Source organism: Bombus affinis, chromosome 5 (genome assembly GCF_024516045.1).
Source record: "Bombus affinis isolate iyBomAffi1 chromosome 5, iyBomAffi1.2, whole genome shotgun sequence".
NCBI classification, from domain to species: Eukaryota; Metazoa; Arthropoda; class Insecta; order Hymenoptera; family Apidae; genus Bombus; species Bombus affinis.
Window position 1 is genome coordinate 3,870,874 of NC_066348.1, and position 21,520 is coordinate 3,892,393.

At 31.4% G+C, this 21,520-nt stretch overlaps 1 protein-coding gene across 1 annotated transcript in view; it reads left to right on the plus strand.

Annotated features, from left to right (window-relative positions):
• The first annotated feature begins 11,287 nt into the window (after nt 1-11,287).
• Nucleotides 11,288-21,520, plus strand: part of LOC126916551 (neurotrimin-like) — a 245,564-nt gene continuing 235,331 nt past the window's right edge. The window contains exon 1 of the mRNA XM_050722476.1: nt 11,288-11,478. Within this exon, the coding sequence (XP_050578433.1) occupies nt 11,355-11,478 (124 nt within the window). The 5' untranslated portion in view covers nt 11,288-11,354. The remainder of the gene's footprint in view (nt 11,479-21,520) is intronic.

Sequence of the window (21,520 nt, forward strand, 5' to 3'; positions counted from 1 at the left end):
TCGTCGGACAAACAAAATGAAATAAACAAAACTGCAGCGCCGGAACGCAGCCATGCGCCGCGCCGCATTTGTGGTGTTCTCGGATATGTCATATTATTTTATGTGTTTGCGATCAGCTACACGCGTAAATATTTTCGAAGGGTCAACCCGTTTGTTTCTCACCAGCTATTCGTAAAAGCGGAAGGGGGGTGGGGATTGGAGAAGAATATCGTTAGGAAACAATATTCAACTTAAATTTCGGAAAATGCGATGTTTTTGATAGCTCGATATGAAATACATGTTATTAGTTTTATAAAAATCTGTAAACATATTATCATAATGAATTGTATTCTTGGCAGCGTGTTAATCGAGAATCGTCGCTCTCTCTTCGTCTATTATTCTATAAATTTGCTAACAAAGATCCTCGACCAATTAATTGCGTCGGTGCGAACGAAATGTTTTTAAACATAACTTAAACATAAACTAGTTTTATGTATGTAGTCACCTATGCAGTTGTGCATATGTTGTGCTGTATTTTTATATTCATGATGTCAAGTGATAAAACTGACCAAGTAATAAAATAGTAATGTCTTATGAGAGTTCTAAAAACATTAATTTGATTAACGTTAGCTGTAAGAATCCAATTGGTTTAAGGCTCGTCAATTCACAACACAACACTAGCTACAATTTATCGTATGATATAATCAACAAAATAAAATGGATCGCGCTGAAATTCTTGTCCAAGGCGCACTACGTTCTTTATTCAACTGCGTTTTATTTCCATATTATAATATTGGTAGTTATGTAAAATTATATGTATCATTTTACACGGTTTAAGAATTTTTGTTTTATGCAGTATTATTCTGTGTAATACTAACAAATTAATAATTTCTTTCAATTTTTGGAGAAACATAAAAGACAAAAAACGTTTCGTACTAATTTTAATAAAAATGAACAGCGAATTGTAGAAGGTTTTTTAGTCATAATTTCTATAATTTCAAAAAAGTGAAGTTGACAAATTGCAATACTTATCATGTTAGGTAGTGGCTGACTAAATAAAATGTAATTTTCTAACGAAGAAGACTATTATTTTACATATCTATAACGTAGAAATACAGTAACATAGATGACGAAATGGATTATTAATATCTAGACCTACATTTTCACATCCATATGAATGATAAATGTAAATACTAAAATATATTCACATTTTCTGCATAAAAAGATAAGAAAGTTTGACATCCTCAAAGAGCGATTTGCTAAAGCGTTTTGTGTCGAGGAAGGAGCGTCAGTCAACGAAGAAAACTGGAGAAGGAGTAGAGAATGATAGGAGAATGTAAGGGGGAACAGTGCATTTGACTTTCCTATCGGCGTCGAGTGCTCATAAGCGTTTAAATGATTCCCCATTTGTGAAACACTACTGACAGCTATTCAGGCGTATTTCTAAAACGAACTATTCTTGTACAAAAGCTCGACGGCCCCTTTACCCTATCTTTCCCCTTTAACGCTTTGTGATCTGTTTTAAAACCGACGCGACGTTAAAATATGGAGCAAAATTTTGTTGCATTCTCACTTGCTTTCGTTCCTATCATAATTACAAGAATGTCGCATATATTCCATAGAATTTTCATAAAAGTAATTTACTTAAATATAAAAACACATTGTTTATTATACATTTAAAACTCTAATCTCCATAGATTTGATTGTGTTGCAACATGAGAATGTTTTTATTTTTATCTTATGTCTGTGATGTTGATATAACATAAGTTTCAAGAGTATATTATGGATTTATTGTAGAATATTCTTCTTTTAATGTTTATTATAAATTGCAATCATTTTTATTATATTTTATTATTTACATTTAAGTAGAAAAAAAATTTTAACGCGAAATCGTATGCTAATTTCTTTCCATTTATCTAGTATTCTACAATTGAAAAGACGCAGCTTGAATTTCTGTTAATTGTGCAAGAAATGTTATCATCGTAAAATATTCTCTGTCGAACTAATTACTTGTCCTTTTAACAATATTGCGCCCGTAATTAAAAGCAAACGTCAAGGATATAGCACTGCATTTGCATTAAGTTTGATGTTATATTGTTAACTCTGACATGGGTGAAAACCAAAATACAATTTAATTACTATAACGTATCCATAATGATTACGTCACATAATATCAGTACATATACAAATTCACACACATAAACACTATTTTAATAACGCAATCAAATATTTCATCAAACCCTATGTAAATTAGCCTGTTCATAGTATATTTTCTTTTTCCCGTTTTCTTATAATAAATTAAATGAACGATACCGCAGAAATATTAATTTAAAGAAAATAAAGAGTAGTTTAAAGTAAGCTATAACTTCGAATAATATATCTGCACATGTTATTTGAATTTAATAAAATTCAATATGAATTGAAAAAAAATAACTTACAAACGAAATGTTGCATTAACGCCATTATTGGTCGTTACTGGATTAAAAAATGTTGAAAGGAGGAGCATCATGAAGGTCGTATGCATGCGCAAAACGTAGATATGTTTATCTCTACTTTGAGGGAATAAGATGATTGTAGTTTGGTTGGATAGTACTATAGGTCAGGTCATCGTACCACAAAGGCAGGTTTGTACGAGGTTGTAGAGGGTGTTGAAGCTAAAACAGGAGAAGCGCTACTGGAAGCAGAAGGATGGAAGGGGCAAGGGTCGAGTAGGATGGAGGCAGTGATGTAGAAGGAGGAAGAGGTAGAGTAGCAGAAGGACGAGGCTGGTAGCACCCGGTATAGGCACTATTCCGTTGAAAGCCTGTCCTTGCATTCCTTGGTAACCTCGTTATGTCACCCACTCAACTTAACCGCTAGATCGCGTATACTATGAGGGAAGCACGTTTCCGGAATCGGGATTACCGCTTCCATGTCTATAGGAAGTTACAGGATCATTTACTGTTGACAAGTAGGACCTCTGTTAACGGCCTGTATTACATTCAAAAACTATCTGATCGATTGGCGATTTAGGATACGAAAAAGCTTGTCAACAACAGGAGACTTTGGATGTATAAACTACAAATAAATTTCGTAACCTAGTCATACGTATAAATGGAATAGTTACATGCACAGGATGCGTGAAAAATAGATATCACGGCCTCTGCTTCAACGGGATTCTATATATTTAAGACCTTTTTCTGCTTGCACGATTCATTACGGAGATCAAAGTCAAAGAAACCGGAGGTCGCAATTCAACCGTTCTTTTGAAAAATGATGCTGTAAGTTTCCTGACTTCTACATTGACGTTATTTACAATATGTTTACATTTCGCAGTTAGGCAGATAGGAAATAACGTGATATTAAGTAAAAAAAAAAAAAAAAAAAAAAAAAGGAAGGAAATTACTCTGTAGCACGTAAGACAGGGCATCTCAAATAGAATAAGGTTCCTAACATCATGATTTCAAATTATTCCAAAACTACTTACTGTATGAAAAATCATTTAAAGACGCATCGAAGAGAACACGATTAATAGTATGTATTAATTCTTTTATAGGTAATCGCTTAGAGGATATATGAAAATTAACTGTTTTTTTCGTAGAATAGCATTATTTTACGTGTTAATCGATCCGTCGTATTATTCCCTATAAGTATATAAGTTACTTATGCCAAAAAACAATTAATTTGGGAGATATTTAAATAAACTGTGGTTTTAAAATAAGCAACAAAAGTAATGAACATCTCCTGATTCTTTGGCATTTTATAGTAAAGCAAATTAATACTTTCCTGTATAGAATAACGAGAGGCATCGACCAAAGTATAGAGAAATGTGATTCTATTTAAAAGCTGTATAGTTGATCTGCAAACAAATTAATATCAAGTCGTGTCTCCTTTGGCAATGTTTAACTCCTGCTTGAAAGGTTTTTTCATACTAATGTTACAGTTGAAAACTAGCTTTCTTCATTCGCGCTCCCAAAACTTTTTCAAACAATACTCAAGAAATGGAAATGTCTTCTAACCTAAACATTCCTCATCTAAAGCAGTAGATTGATCTAAAGTTGCGATCAAGTCGATCACCGCAGTGTAAGAGCGTCCGAGGAGAATCGTTTCTCAGAAATTTTGGAATTAATGCTTTCCCACATGCAAACGAATATGGTAATTGATACATTGAAGACCTATCCCGCCATGAAATGGCGTACTTTCATGGTATATAAGCAGCCGAGGAATCGTGCTTCTCGGATAGAACATCACAAAAGGTCCCTGTATAACTTCGCGTTGCGTTTGTTAGAAAGTACTATAGTGGGATCGGGCTGAAGTTCCTTCTTGAATCAATCGTTAACCCTACGGAATCCTCAAGTTGAATTAAATTCTATTCGGCATTACTGCGACACTGCTTTTAGTCTCCACATTGCTAGTGTGTTAAAAACGAGCATCCAGTCGTAGGTAGTATTGCATACACTTGTACACTTGTATTGTACGTTTGTACCAATTTTTTATTACAATATACATATTTGTATTCTCGTGTAAATTCGAGTCCAGTTATCTTAAACCCTAATATTCAAGCCAGCAATCCATGTAATCCAACTGAACATTTCCACACTGCACGACTTTATCACTCGAATCGTTTCGACTTTTATTAATCAATATTACGAGGCCTATACTAATATTTCCTGCGATATGATCCCCTGATTTCGCATCAGATTCGTTCGCACGTCTCCACACCCAAAAGAAATTTTTCCGACCTAATGGTTCGCCGATTCCGCATCGAGTTGGTTCGCCAAAGCTAAACCCCTCGTGCGATTCCCAGATTTTGCATTAGTTTCGTTCGCATCATTCAGCTCCCTGATTTCACACCAGATTCATCTGTATTTTCTCTAGTCCCCTAACAGCTTCCCGACTTCACATCGAAATGGCCTGTGCTATTTTCCAACTTCCGAGCAGTTTCTCGATTTCGTATTGAGTTTGTCTGCGCCATCTCTCCTAGTGACTCTACAAGTTCGCATCAGGTTCGTTCACGGACTTTCAACCTTCTGTTGCGCTGTAACCTAGCGCCAGCTTCGTCCGCACATGTCTCTATCCTAGAGACTTCTTGGTTTCGCATCAAGTTCGTCCTTGTAAATAATAATTCTGGCAGCTCCCTGACCTCGCGTTAGGTTCATGCACATATCTGCTGACACACTGCAAATCACTGATATGTACGTTGCAACCGTATTCCTCATCGACCTCTCGCGCTGCTCGAAACTCCGGCTTGTAATATTGTATGTAATTTTATAATAATTTGAAATCATGAAGTTAGATACTTCGTTACATGGAATATTTTCCCTCATTAATATTACGTTATTTGTCTTTTACATAATTACAAAATGTATTCATATTGTGAATGATGTCAATGCAAGCGCCAATGGAACTCTGACATCACACTACAGGAAAGTAATGTTTTATCACAACGTTTTTTTTTGTTAACACTTTGCACCGTACTGAACTCGTTAATGAATATGGACGTTTGTAACAACATCAACAGTTTTATAATATTTAATGCTAATTTACGATACATTTTAGTAATTATTTTAATACTTGCGTCCATTATTGTCCATAATTCGTAAATTATTGCTCGAATAATAATAAAATATCAAGATATTTGCTATTTTCATAAGTGTAGTAATGTAAGGAAATGAGATTATAGTACCAATGTACGAAGAAATAATTTATAAACGGTTAATTATCAGGTGTCTTTAGATCCATGATTTTTGGGATCAATGACGATTCCAATTTCCTTACGTTTATGCTAGACAAATAATTGAATCCTCTGAGGTTCCATCGTCCTAATTATGAGTCTCTTCATAGTTAAGTAACATTTCTAGTGGCAATTAGCCGTTGTTGACAAACGCAATTTGCGAGATGTAACTTTGTGGCTATACAGTATACAGGTAGACAGAAGGGAGCGTGCCTGCCTTGTGCTGCGTTCCTAAATACATCGGCATCGTATCTGTCGTTGCATCCTCGGTAGAGAGCATCGGTTGTTGCTTTCGAAGTAACCAAGCGTCATGTCCTCTGCATCCTTGTTTACTAACACGAAGATGCGTGCTCATGCTCTTCCAAAGTGTTTTGGTTAGAATGGAAATCACATTATAAACCTTTGTTCAACTGGGATGGCATAAGGTTCAGGAATTATCTCTTACGAATAACTGCATATATGTATAAAACGATTTTAAACATGAGATTATATACACTTGTACGTTTATATTTACATATCATGTGCCTAAGTAATTATAGAATAAGCATTTTGAATGAGTATATAAGATAATATGAGCCATAAAAATAATACAGAAAAGAATATATAGGATACTTCCGAAATCATCATATAATTGGAAAGAAAGTAATATTTTATGTAAAAGGAAGTTGAAACTATATGGAATAATTTTGCCATATTATGCTCCGCTTTCAAGATAAATCGAATATTCGTTAAATAGGTGGATGAATTTGCTTAACTAGGTAGTACTGTTGTATTTACAAACAATGTCAGTCAATATTTGATACAATTAGTAATAATCCAATAAGAGTTTACAATTTTAATAATCAAGGTGGAAAATGCTGAAAATGCTCTTGATGTTACAGACAGATCTGCTTTTTCGACGAATTATAGAAATTTAACATGGTCTTTTTATCTGTAGGATCACATAAAAGAAATAGTTGCTATAAATAATCCAAATCGTCAAAAATTAAAAGATAACGCAGTAACCAGTTCACGCTTTTTAATTTATTGAGCTATTTAATTTAATTTACTGAGGATCTGTTAGCGATATCAAGAGCAACAGTTCAGAATTTTGAAAATTATCAGAATTTTTTTATCGAATAATTTAAAATTATTCTGACTTCCGAGTTATAAACATAATTATCACGGTTGTAAACATAGTTTATAAACGCAAACAGAAATACCAATGGTTAGCCAAATTGGATGAACTAAGCAGATTGTGGTTGGTTACGTGTACACGTACTTAACGAAAATCTAAACTCGATTTTCTCGGTAATGGCATCCGATATGAAGATTTATTCTACAAAATGGACTATTTAGCATCATCTCAATTATTTTTGCTATAATAATCTAATTAAGACATCCTTCAGCAGAAATAGTCACCTTAGACTTATTGGTACTTATTTATGTAACAATTAACTACTTAAGTATCTTTATGATTTCTAAAAAATGTATTAAATTATAATATCAGTACTTCAATAATAATTATCGTATCCCACTTCAACGCTAATGAAATTTCCGGAAGTTTTGTATAGCAGGCATAATACATTTATAAAAGCTTTCTGTTTCAACTACTTTTGATCGTCAAATTGATGTTTATATTACAAGGTAGGAATATTTTAAGCCTTGGAACAGGTGTATGCCCTACACCCTGCGTCCTGGTAAGTTTTGTAGATGCAAAAAAACAGAAAGAGCAATTGAAAGGTTCAATGAGAAAATGTAAACTATTTTGGGGGCGAGTTGTCGTTGAGTATGGTCGATTGACTTCAGTATGGTCAAAAGGAAAAAGGGGCGGGAGAAGAATTTTCACTCGTACTCCAGAATTCAAGGACTAGCGTGATACTGGCAGGCGATAGTTGTGCAGCAAGGAGTGCGCAAACGTTAGCAAGAGAGGAGAGAAATGCCGAGGCCGAGCTCTAGGTAGGGTTACTGGCAGGGGGTAAAGAGAAAAGGAAACGAAAGAGAAGAAGAAAGGAAGACTAGCATCGTCAGAAGTTGGAAGCTACAATGGCAGTGTGTCTTCTGGCGCCTTCGAGTCTCTCAGACACGCCTTCTAGCATGGGCATCTGCAAGAACTTATTCTCCACATACCGTTCTTCCATATGCCACGATTTTGTAATCCACACCTCTACAGAATCATTATTCACTCCCAGACATCTTGCTACGTGTAGGAGTGGAAACATCGACAACAAGGATAGTTACATGTTATTCCTAGGTAAATTCTACACGTCGAGATAACAATTTTTTTGTACAGACTACAACTATTTTGCACAGTGTTATACATTTTTGCATCAACTTTTTTTCCTAATTGTACTTCGAAGGAAAAGCATTGTAGTTATTTATTACAAAATTTACAATTTTGCATTTAGTATAAAAGTCCTACGATAAAATAATAACTATAATTTAAAAAATAATTCTTCATATTGTTTACCTAAATTATGTCTTTTATGCGTGTTGATTTCACGCTCATGTTTTCGTTACGCTTATTTATTGTTTATTATTTTTACTTGTGATAACTATTTTTCCATAGAATACTTCAAAGGAAGACAATTATTACATGGTAATTTTTCCATAAAAATCTTTTCCATACTATCTGATCTACTTTCACATGAACTATATAGAACTTAAAAATATGCATTTTAAAATTCAATTCAAAAAAATTTTGCCGGACTATCGTTATTGTAAAAGCTTTAATGATATTTCTTAGACAAAATATTTTCAATATTTAATTTTCAAATTTTTCATTTTACTTGATACCAATAGTTATCCAAGACTTATACTTAATTATGATTATGTTTTCATAACATTAATTTAATTTTGTGTAGGAAAATATATTAAACAAAATATAAAATTTGAAAAAACTGTTAGTATAAATTGTATATGGAAACATATATTAACGAATTTATTGAAATTGAATTTATATGTACAATATTTTGTAACTTTATACGATACAGGAGATTTACGATTATTTAACGCAAGTGTTCAATATATAATCCCCATCGTTTCACGTTTATAGGTCTATTCAGTTCAGGTAGATGATTAATATCGCTTAACGGTCCATCGTAATCACAATAGAAGCAGCTTCGATGATCCCTAATCTTAGTCATTAAGTGTACCGTGGTCTCCGTTGATTGAATAATCGACATTCCTCGTCAATTGATGAATATCCCGTGCATTAAAATATTTTAATCACTTAACCAAAGTATATATTATTTACGTTTAATTTAAGATATTCTTTGTAAACCAAGTTCACGTTTTAGACCGTGAGGTTGAGATTTAATAAATATATATATTATTTAGGTTTACCTGAGTTTTCATTTCAATAATTACATTTTATATTGTTATACTAAATATTAATCAGTGTATAAACCCATAATTATGTTCATAGCTGCGTAAATATTTATGAAAATGTACCTAAAATGTGAGCTTCTTTAAGACAATTTATATGATAATGAGGAATACAATAGTGATCACGAAATGCTCTCACAACTTATTTACCTACTGCTTCAAATTGAAGGTGTTACGAGATACTTTGAATGAGAAGCCATTAATAGAAAGATAGATAGATAGTGAGGATGAGGGAGAAAGAGAGTGAGAGAGAGAGAGAGAGAGAGAGAGAGAGAGAGAAATAGCTAATTACAACATAAATAAAATAGCTAAATTACAGACGAAATAAATTAATCAACTTTTGATAAAATTGAAACAATTATATTTTTATATATTTTGACTCCAACATGTAATGTGAAGTTATGCTACAGAATTACACTTTTTAATCTATTGTTCAATATTATTTAATATTTTTTGAAGAATCGTGAATGTGAGTACATTTGCAATTGATGTAAATTCCAATTTTTAAACTATTAAATTAATATAGGTGCTAATTAATTATTTGCAGTAATAGTTTGTGTATTATTACAACAACAAAAAAGGAAGAATTCCAACAAATTATATGTATTTGTCTTTCCTACATTGATTTTGACTTTTTCTAATATTTCGAGGTCATTTTGATCTTTTTTGTAACCGAGCGTTGTTTCTAAACAGTTTTGTAACCGATACTAAAAGAAATTTAATGACGAGTTTATGAATTTCCGACTTAAACCTGAATATTTACACTAAAAATACTGATTTCATTAAAGCATTAACTTAACTTGAAAAGAGTAGTTTTTTGTCAATATGCGACAAATGGCCCAACAATATTATGATGTACTTTCTATCTATTATGCCATTAATATCAGGACGCCAATTAAATCGATTTTACTCAAATCCATGCTTTCGATCAAACAATAGAGTTAACTGCAAGATCACTTTGTAACATCACTCCATTCGCATTTTTTTTCTTCTTTTATATTTTGTTTTCTGTGATACATGTATAGATACTAAAGGATATTATCTACCAAGAAGTTTCAACAAGTATTAAAGATACGAAACCAGCATATTATCAATGTCTGTTGTATAATTAAGTGTAATATATTCTAGGCTATACATTTTTCCTATATGAAATAGGTGTAGAGAGTATTCATAGAATGATTGATTACAGTTAAAACATTGTACTATTACATTTATTGGCCAATATTTCTGAAATAAATATGCTATATACACGTATCTCTCTTCTGCAGTTTCTGAAAAAAACATTAAACGAACAGAAGATAAATATTCATGTTGTAAATATGTAAATATGTTTTATTATAAATTGCAAATATGTGTCTAATGTAAAAATGTACTCTAGTTTATGAAATAGCAGAAACAGTCACTGAATAAATAATAAATATTCGTAGAGCTATAATTCGTTAGATCTCATCTAAATACATATATTATAAATGTGGTATGAATGATTCCATACAGTAGTATTGACGCGTAAATATGAAACGTTTGCCTAGAAACGTCGTTTAAAATATAATTTTTTCACGGAAAGTCTCGTTTCCGAAAAAATTGTATTTGAAAATTTATCGAATGCACGTGTATTGGGGTATTCCTTGGCTAGACATGTCCAAAGCCTATTTCCTTCAAAATGGAATCTTAAATGAAAATATTTTTTTCAATATTTTCGACTTATTTTCGCATGTGGAATCACCTCCAGTCGATTGTCTACTCTTGTTCAGTTTGAAATTGGCTAATTTTGGATTACGTACTTAACAAGTTTTCAAACTCGATTTTTCCAGAAGCCTCTAATGTAGTTTTGTTAGTGTTTGATAGATATGTTATATTAGATACTAATCTCCTGATATTCGATTAACTGAGTCATTCTTTGATACATATTTCGAAAACTAAAGTCCAATAGTGCTAAATACAGGGACAGGGCAGTCCAAAGAACATTCTACAGGTGATTCTATCTTTTCACAAGTAAGCAGAACGTTGGCACCAACTCAGGGAGTTATAGCGATAATTAATCGTCACCTATTGATAAGAGATAAGTGAGTGGGATTAAGAGGGAGACAGAGTGGGAAAATGGGTAAGCACAAGAGTTAGGAAGCCTAGAACGTTGAAGCGTCTGCGCGTGGCGGGAAAGGAATTGTGGTAGGGAGAATAGAGGGTGCGAAGCAAGTAGAAGGGAGAGGGGAAAGAGAAACACGCTCTTGGGGTTCGCAAAGCGCGATCCCTCAGTCGGGATGCCGGCCGCGTACCCTCTCCTCCATTTGGTACCGTGATGTTCAGTGAACGTGTGAAGCGTGTTTTAGAGACCATTGGGAACCGTTCGCGGTTCTTCACCACGGTTTTCCTGGTTTCGACGTTCGCAGCAAGTGTTTGGACGGATAACTCCACCGGTTCCGGTGAGTGCGTACTTACTAATCTATGGCTAAACTCGTGGAACACGTTCGACTCGGCTCTTGGTGGCGGCAAACATCGAAACAGCGTTTAAGCAAAGTTTGTGTACACGTTTCTGTTCGTTCTGTTGACGTCTCGCAACTCATACACGTGTATTAGCTGTGTGCGAAAATCTAACGGGTTCCGTTGCCTGTCGCCACCACCGATGACGTTTCAGGGGGACTTCCGCTTACCGTCCTGGAATTCTACGACGAAAGTTCAGATTTGGCATTTTACGTGTCAATGTGACGGTGTTTCTTGAAACGGAATTACATTGCGCAGTGAATGTGTCGAAACAATGTTAAAACGAATGTACATGTTTCTCTGTGAAATTTGGTGATATCTATTAAAAGGGTGACTATCCCTACAATTCATAATTCGTCCACTGTACTATTCGTTTTATATCGTTTCTTGATATATTACGGGCAGACCGCAGTTGACTTCAATCCCTAAAGCAAATGTGGCGAAGTATTTCCAATAAGCGTGCTGGTTTGTCAAACTTATAATTATAAATGACAAACATAATAAAAGTTAGTCAGATGCTTGAAGAGTAAGAAACAGCACACGTAGTCGTTTTACAGGCCACATCATGTGTTCGGTATACTTTGCGTGTCTACGGCCGTATCATTGAAAATTGCTCGTCTACTTTGTAATAAGGATTTAAGGATAATTGTGATATAATAAAATTGTGAAATATTTGAAATGCTCTTTTTTCAAATTCATTATTTATATGCAAAAGTAAAACTTGATTGATTAAATGGATGGCCATTTTCACTTTATTCTTTCCAATAGTCACTAATATAGCACTTGAATTGTGATATAGAAATATATCTTTTACGTTTATACGTAATTTCCATAAAATTACAAATCTTTCATTGGCCTATAGTGAATTTTTATGGTATGAGAAAATTAATATGTCGTGAGTGGAAGAACTACGTGCCTGGCTAAACATGATATGGTATTTTAAATTGCGCACAATCATATATTAAGTAACTTCCAGAGTAAACGAAGATATAAATCTTAAATTCGATTTCAATTACTACTATTACCTTTCGATAAATTGAAATGACTACCAAACAAAGTAGAAAATGTTAAGGTCTATGTGCTTATAATTAAATGCTCATAAACGTTGTTGCATTTCAATAATCTGCGGTTATTTAAATTTACAGAAGTTAATGTATAAATAGTAATGGCGGTTATAATTAATCTGTTTCGAATAAATAATCGTTAACAATTGTCATTATAAATACGTTGCCGTATGTGATTTCGAAACGTGTTTTATGTGCTTAAATTCCTATGTAACGTGAACAATTGATCGGGGTTAGATTCACCAGGACGCAGCATTAAATTCTCATTAATGATGCTTGCAAGATATCTGTATTCAGTTTCAATCCTGTGGCTGCCATCATTACTGTCCAAAGTTATTTCGTGTATCTAACTTGTGATACCATACGTATGTTGTAGCAAGTAGAAACGCAGTTTCACACTGTTATCGGTGAATACAATCACGTACATTTTCGCAGACTTCGGGTAGAATCACGTACATACACGGCGTGTAGAAATTGTGTATAGCATTAGCTCGATTACATTAATATCCGCGTTCCTGCTGGATATGGCCCGCTACTCGCAAGATGCGTTACTTGTTTCTACTATGATTGCATTCTGTTCTTTCTGTCATTATTTATTTTCACCTCTATCAGTTCGTATAAATATTTGTTTTATTTACATTCAAACAAAAATATCGTTTCTGAATTCGAATTCAAATTCAGTTTGATTTATAAGTTCTTTACCAGAAATGATGCTTTGATTTTGGAAAAATTCGAATGTTGACAAAAAATAATTAACATATCTGTATTTCATATTGTCAATATTATTCTACAATTTAGAATTTTTCTTTAGTCATAATTCAGGATCTAACGTTTTACTTTGACCTCTAACACTACCTATAAGATAATGTATAAATAAATGTATGATATCATTATTTAGTTTCGCAATAGGTATCTATAATATCAATTCAATGTTATTTATATTATATATATTATTTATATTACTTATTTGAAATTATGATATTTTATACAATATAGTGTACTTTAGTTTGACTGTAAAAAATAATTTCAAAATTAACTATGATAAATTTAAGAAATAATATGTTATATAAATTATCTTAATAATTATTTTAGTTAAAATTAACATTTTTAAATACTTGACCGTAAGATATTCTGTTATATTTGTTATATCCTTGTTCAAATATATTGATTGCGCTATAATGTAATAGAAATTTAATTTTATAAGTTTCTTTGAAACTAATCACTTTTTAATTTGAACCTTTATAATAATATTTAAGGCTGCTGTAATCAACGTTAATGACGACATTACAGTTTGCGGTCGTCTGCGCTAGATGATTAGGTCACCTAACTTTTATACAATAATGATTATCTGATGCTGTTGCACGAAACAATGGGCTACGCTACTTTTTCATTCGTTAAAACTGAATTGTTTTAACCATTTAACAAGTTTGAAAGCAGTTATCGTTGTTCAAAGTTGCTCACCGGTTTACTGCTAACAATGGGCTTCGGAGAATTTCATACACTTAGAGTACTTCTCTGGATTGTTTGAAACCTCAATTTTATGCTGAATCTCAATTTAATATCGACTCGATTCGATTGGAAACGTGTAAGTCAATTAAACAATTATTCATTTACAATGTTTAATTGTCGGAACATAAACGACGAGACAGCAATAAATTTTTATCTTTATTTCTGCTTTTACATTTATTCGATAATCTAAATACATAATTCAAGTGACCATCTACTGGATTTTAAATTTATCGAAAAGTTTGCATTCTGGTTTGTTCACTTTTAAGGTATTGCAAGAATTTGGAATTTTGAATATTATCGAATGTTTTCTAATTTCAAATTAGTGATTAATTAATATGTGTAATGGTAACTTAAATTTATACATTAAATTTAATAAATATTATTGCAAACATGGTTACGTTCTCATCAAGGCTATATCAGAAATAAATAACATTAATTATGTTAGTGGTTGAATAATAACGTGTAAGTTTCTCATCAATTTTGTTTTTATTCTTCAACGTAATAAAAATATTCGTACGCTATAAGTATGAGAGCGAAAAGTATTCGGCGCACCAGTTATGCTCGTACTTGTTCAATATTTAAGACGAATTACGAATTCCATCGCTGAAGGTACCAAAGGCAAATAGAAATAAGCTTAGGATCAGTGCATCTTTTAGGTCGACAATAATATTGCCAGAAAAATAAAAGATATCCACCATTCTTTCTTACAGTAAACTACAGGCAATTCATAGACGTTAAACCAGAAATTGCACTTTTATAAAAGAGACTTCTGCTACCAATATTTTACAAATCTGGTTGTGTACATATTTATTTGTTATATTGTACATTTTTACTAAAATTAAGAAATTGACGTTATATTTTATTCAAACTAGCCAATTGCATCATTAAATTATTATTATACTTAAAACCAATTTTGTTCGACACATGTACATTATCCATCTTTTTTGTTAGCTACATTCGATTTTTTACTAATACACAATAGCGCGATAAATTTTTAGCTATCTAATTTTATAATAAATTTGTAAGCAATTAGATTTCAAAAATAAAACATACAAACATAAAATATTCAATAGAAATATATTACACATATGTAGATATATCACTATTTAAATTTACTTTTTTTGAACATCTATGTACACCAAAGGTAGAATAACGCCCAAAATTTATTACATGATCCATTACTCTGTAGCAGCAAGATTCAAATATTTTAAATAGGATTATGTGGTCTGATGAATCATAGTATATAAACAACGGTATTTTTAACACGAGTAATCAACGTTTGTTAGCTTTATAGATATAATATTTTGTGTATACTTTCAATAGATATTCCGTGTTTACCGCAGCACGACGTACATAACGTATAGTTAGTTATGAAAGTACTCGAACACTTGTAGAAATGTATTATGAATACATTATGCGTGTTATATGAAATATTTTGAAATTTCAGTCATATCTATTATAACGAGATCTGATGATCATAATTATAGTGGAAAGTTTGAAACAAGTTATTTAGTACAAATATACATATATTTCACAGGCATAAGAAAAGTGTAGAAGGATGCAATTATCCATTATACTAATAAGCTCCGACATTAAGTTGTATTATCTTTAACGCTTGTTACATGTCTGATATTGTTGTTCACGATGCATATTCATTGTTTACTAAATATATATTTACAGTCGACCATTTTGTATATATTTTCAGATTGATTTAAAAGATCAGTATAATCATGATAGTCGTATTTACATCATTACGATATTAATAAAATTTCGAAAAATTTCGTATAACGTACATAATATAATACTCATATTTACAAAATTTTGTTGTGGTAAATGTCCAAATACATTCATAATCAGTCGAATCATATGTATAATATATCGACAAATTCACATGAAAATCCTGTTATCGTAGCATCTCATCATTTGTAATAAAACGACTACGATTGTCCTGTTTCATGTAAAAATTACTCGACATTTTAAAACATTTTCTCGGAAAATTGATGCCACTCTGCATGTATATACATATATCGTCTTCGTGAGAATTCCATTGATAATTAATCCCTAAAATTATTGGAAGCTCACTCTACATCAAGTATTCACGATGCACTGAAAATGCATTAGACTAACAAAGATTATGTAGATAATAAAGTAATTATCATTTCTAACAAACTTTAATGTTTGTATAACCTTGTTTCAAAACAGGTAAAGCTCAAAATATAAAGAAACTAGACTAGTAATCTTCTCACTATAAACTTACAACCTGGTGAATATAATATGCATACAAGTGTCTTATTTATCTCGGATTCTTAAATATTAGTTACTTTTGTCAATAGAAGAAATTGCGTAAAGACAACGTTACTGATTTAGAAAGGTTAACAGTATGATCATGATCTTTTTTCTGAAAGATCATTCTTCTCGAGGTTATCGACAAATTTTTAAGTCGAAGTATATATTTTATATATACCAATCGATGCTCTATTTTATTCTGTGTGAAACATCTCTGCGATTTTTATATCTGAAAACGATTAGTTTAGAAAATAGTTTAGTCTCAATATTGTAAAATTTATCGCATTTATAACTTTGTATAGTACAAATATTTTATTAACAAACTGCCTTTGAAATTCACGCAGTAATCGGCACGGACAAAACAAAGACATTTCTATTATTGTCTATCGATTCAAACTGTATTTATTATTTTATAACGATTGATACAATCGCAAAACGCACAATTCAGCAGTATTATGATTTTAACTAAATTTGAGATGAAACTATAATGAAATAATAGAATAATATATGTATATTATATATTTATTATAATAAATCCATGCATATAATAATTTTGTATAATTTTTATTATGCTTTTGTTATAATTTTTAAATAAATGGTGAAACGTGATTGTAAATGGGATCATGATATTAGTATTACAGATATCAATATTATTAATGTATATATACATAAATCTATCCTATTTGATTCATTAATTCGCTAAGGATTGCAGATGAATCTTATGAATGAAGTAAATATTATGATTTGTGTAAGTAAAATTATATAATTAAAAAAAGTAAAAAGATTTATAAAGTTGTAGTAGTCGTGGTTCATTAAATTCTTGTTCCAATAGTACAAAGACGAATACTTTTCTTATTCTGCGTAAATTTTCTTTTTTTTTTTTTTAATTCGTGACAGTTTTATACTTGTACACATATTTTTATACACTTTTTATATCAATGGAAACGTTTCATCTGTTTCATTTATTTCATAAAGAACACGAGAAAATAAATGCGGTGATATTAACTCTTATTTATCAATTCTTATATCTTAAAATACACGTAATATCATCACTAACCGATTAATTATAAAAGAAGGTATTAACATAAATTAATCTTAAATAAAAAAGCAGGATATGACTGATAAAATCCTCAATTCTTTCGAATAGTCATTTTCAGTGAAAGTTGAATAACTAAAAATTAAATTAACGTTAATACTCTGAATTCGCTACAGTTCATTTGGACGTAGCTTGGAATTGCTTTTTATAAAGATTAAATGACACGAACTAAGTTTGATAGTTTCAAAAGTAACTAGGTGAACTATGTTGTGTGATATTTTATTTACCGTAATATACAAATTGGTTTTCTAAATTTATAGTTTTCATATGGAATTTATGAGTTTATTATCATATTTTATATTTATTTATATATTTAATATTTGTTTATTGTTACTTGGAGATAAACTAAAGCTATGTATCTCCACATTAAATTTAGTATTTAATTTCCATTAGAAATATATTTTATTATATATTTATGTGTATTTTGAAAAATAAAATGAATTTTAACAATGATAAATTGAGCTAAAGGTAGAAAATTAATTTAGTCTATCAATATTTCATCAGTTAAGTTTATCGATGTTTTATTCAAAATATACTATTTACCGTTGTGCGAACAACATAAGCAGAAACGAGTTATATGCAAGTCGTGCATACATCACGTGCACACTTTCTTTGCACATGACTGAAGAAAATACAGACTGATTTACAACTAGCATTTACTCTCCAAGCATTTCCATTTTACTGAAGATAAATCGACACGGTTTCTGATATTTACTTTTCCTATCTTTTCTTTCGCACATTTAGGATATGTTTCAAATTTAGTCTACTAGGTCTACTAGGTCTAGCTACTTAAATCTTGTACGAGGGTGTTTTCGTATAACTTAAACATTATTTATTTCCATCAGTAATAATTAAATAATAATTATGTAATAAACTGTCGAAAATTTAACCTTTTCTCCTGTGCTGTCCATATTTAGATCTTGAATTAAGGAGATGCACTTTATTTTTTATGGATTATTTTATACGACTAGGACTATTCCACTTTAGCTGATTAGAAATTAAATGTAATTAGTTTGAAATAATTTAAGGAAATACTATCAGTTTGATAATTCGTACATTTGGATGATTGGTTTTACGAGATTAATATAATTTAAATCTTCCAGGCCCGATAATATTCAGGTCTGGCGGAAATTTTGAAATTTCATAATTGTGTGTATAATTTTGCGTGTCGGGTAAATTACAACTCAGGAAAGAAGAAAATCAAGCTCAATGGAGCCTAAACTGTGTGCCTACTAAGCAATATTTTATAATGGCTGTATGAGGTGCACGATACTACTATTATATGGATGACAACGAAATTATTTAGTTGGCAGTTATTCCTAGCGTGCTACAAACCCATTTGTGGGCCAACGTCGCACGTTGTATAGTAGAAGCGTGCATGCAAAATGAGAGCCCATCAGTCTGATTCAGCTATCGGCAATTTCACAAATTCAAGTTGGTGCGGAGTATTATCAATTGGAATTTAATTCGTACAAACGTATATGTACGCCATGCTTATCAAATTTGCACGCATCCTAAAATTCATTTAAAATTTAAACAAATTTTAGTCGGTTGCTCGATTTGTTTAAAAAATGGATCTTCCCTTTTTGGGAGTTATAACTTTAATTAACAATTTTTAATTTGAAATTGGTTTTAGTAAAAATACATCACGCATGGTTGATATTTATGACAGCATTTATTAAATTAAATGAATGCACAAAAAACTAATGTTACGTGGCTATTGAATTTGATTATTATGTAACAACTATTTCGGGTGCACATCTTGCATAAGATATGTATATCCTACTCCTAAATGCTTCCTTTCTCTATCTCAAACTTTCCTTCATCTACTCCAAACAAATTATGAGGGCATTCTAAGAACGCATATGATCTTGTCCATCTAAATCTTATTTAGAATGACAGACTCTCTTGAGATATCAATTCTCCCGTTCTGTTTATAATTGCCTCAAGTAATACCAACAGTGTTACTGTCCGAGATGATGACCGATTGTCATGTGGATTTAAGCTGTTGCGATCTTCGCAACATATCGGGCTTAGTATCGTCTGATCATGTCTGTCTACCGTACGCTTATCTTTTGTATCGATCAATCAAGATGTTTATTCCATTAAAGTGTGATAAATGTGTAACTGTCGAGACATTATATTAAAGCTGCATCGTATAAATCTGGTTACATTCTTTAGCCCCAACAGAATCCGCATAAAATCATTTAGGCAGGGGATTGCTAAGATGCACAATTTTAGAAAAAAGTATTTAACGTACTAAAGTTTTGTGGCTACATTGTACGACTGAGTGACGTTCTTATATACTTTGAAATCTGCCGTTTTAACTATAGTTAAATATATTTAACTAAATTATATAATAACTATATTTAACTAAATTAACTATCGGAGAGATTCATGATTTCAAGTATTTGGGCAGTCCATTGAAAATAAATTCAAATCGCGATGAACCATAAACATGTTCTTTACGCTAGCAGTAGTTTATTATAGCGTTTATCGGTTAAGGTTAATTTGCAAGCGGAAAATATACATTCGACGTTGCTTCATATACTTGAGCCATATTTAAATTTATTCCAGTAGCAATGTTCAATCATTTCTCGATACGTTTTGTAAACATTTTCGATTATTTAATATAACACAATTAATAATTATGTTGAAATGATTATTAACTTTCCATTTGCCTCTAATTTTGTCATATTAAGTGATAGAGTTTCAAAACAGATCTTTATGAATGCTAAATTTTAGACCGGCTGTTCCTTTTGAAGCACGTCCCATGTTAATTTAATTGCGGCTGAATCATTCGCATTTAAGGATTCAATTACTTCCTTTATATCTTCTGAATTCATGGCATAAAATATCGTAGCTTCAAGCCACGTCTTGGTTAGAATCGGGTTAGATGGAAATGGAATGTACCAACGTAAAATGGCGCTTCCACAAATATTTTTTTAATAGAAGATATCAAATTATTCACTAATTGAAAAAGGAGACAAACTTCCATTGCAATCTTCTTTAATAAGTGTATTGTGTAAGATAAATGAATTCAGGTAGAATATATTCTATTCCTTAGCACTATACTTTCATGCGAGCACGATATCAGCTGCATCTTTCATTAATGATATGTAATATTCTTTATTCAGCACAGTGTACGTATATTCATATTCACAAAATAAGCAATACTTGCATAATTTCTTTTTATTTATTTCGTTGCTCGGAAGCAAATAACGTACTGAGATTTCGTATTCACGTATTTCCACAATAATTAAATTTCCTATATACCGATCAATTTTGTCTGTCAGCAAATTCATATATAGTTTTCAATAATATTATTTTAGTATCGTGCATTGTTAATTTATAACAATCATTAACGATCCCTTTTTAAATAATTTGATTTGTACATTTTGGACTTAAATTCGCAGTACATTTTTTATTACCATTATTACAATTCTTACTATAATGCACAAAGGAATATGTAAATACTTATTAGATATTATTTTTTACCTACAATGACACTCTTATTAACTCATAAAATTTTGTAGATCACTTTTCTAAGTCCTTTTGCATGAACCCAGCTTTCATCGAGCAATGAATATTCTAACGGCAGTTAGAGGTAATTAAAGTAGATATATATTAGGTTTTCCTGAAAATTTCTCTCATTTTATAAGAAAATAATAGATGCAGAATGTTCCAATAGAACAAGATGGTTCATACATAATTCAGTAAAATAATATAAAATAAAAAATGTTGTGCATCTATTATTTCTATAAAACGAAAGAAACTTTTGAGACAACCTAATATATGTGTGTTGTCCTGAAAAATCTCTTTATACTGTAGTATACAAAATATGTAATGTTCATATTGTTAAGACGGGCTTCCTTCTAATCACAAATGAACGTTCTCAGAAGTTATGACTTATTCGTTGGAGGAAATAAACATTCTCTGTCATCTTCCGATTTTACATCAAGTCCGTTTATAAAAATCTAAATCTCCTAAGGTAATTTGCTATTTAAACAGGTTTGTCCGCTTTCAATG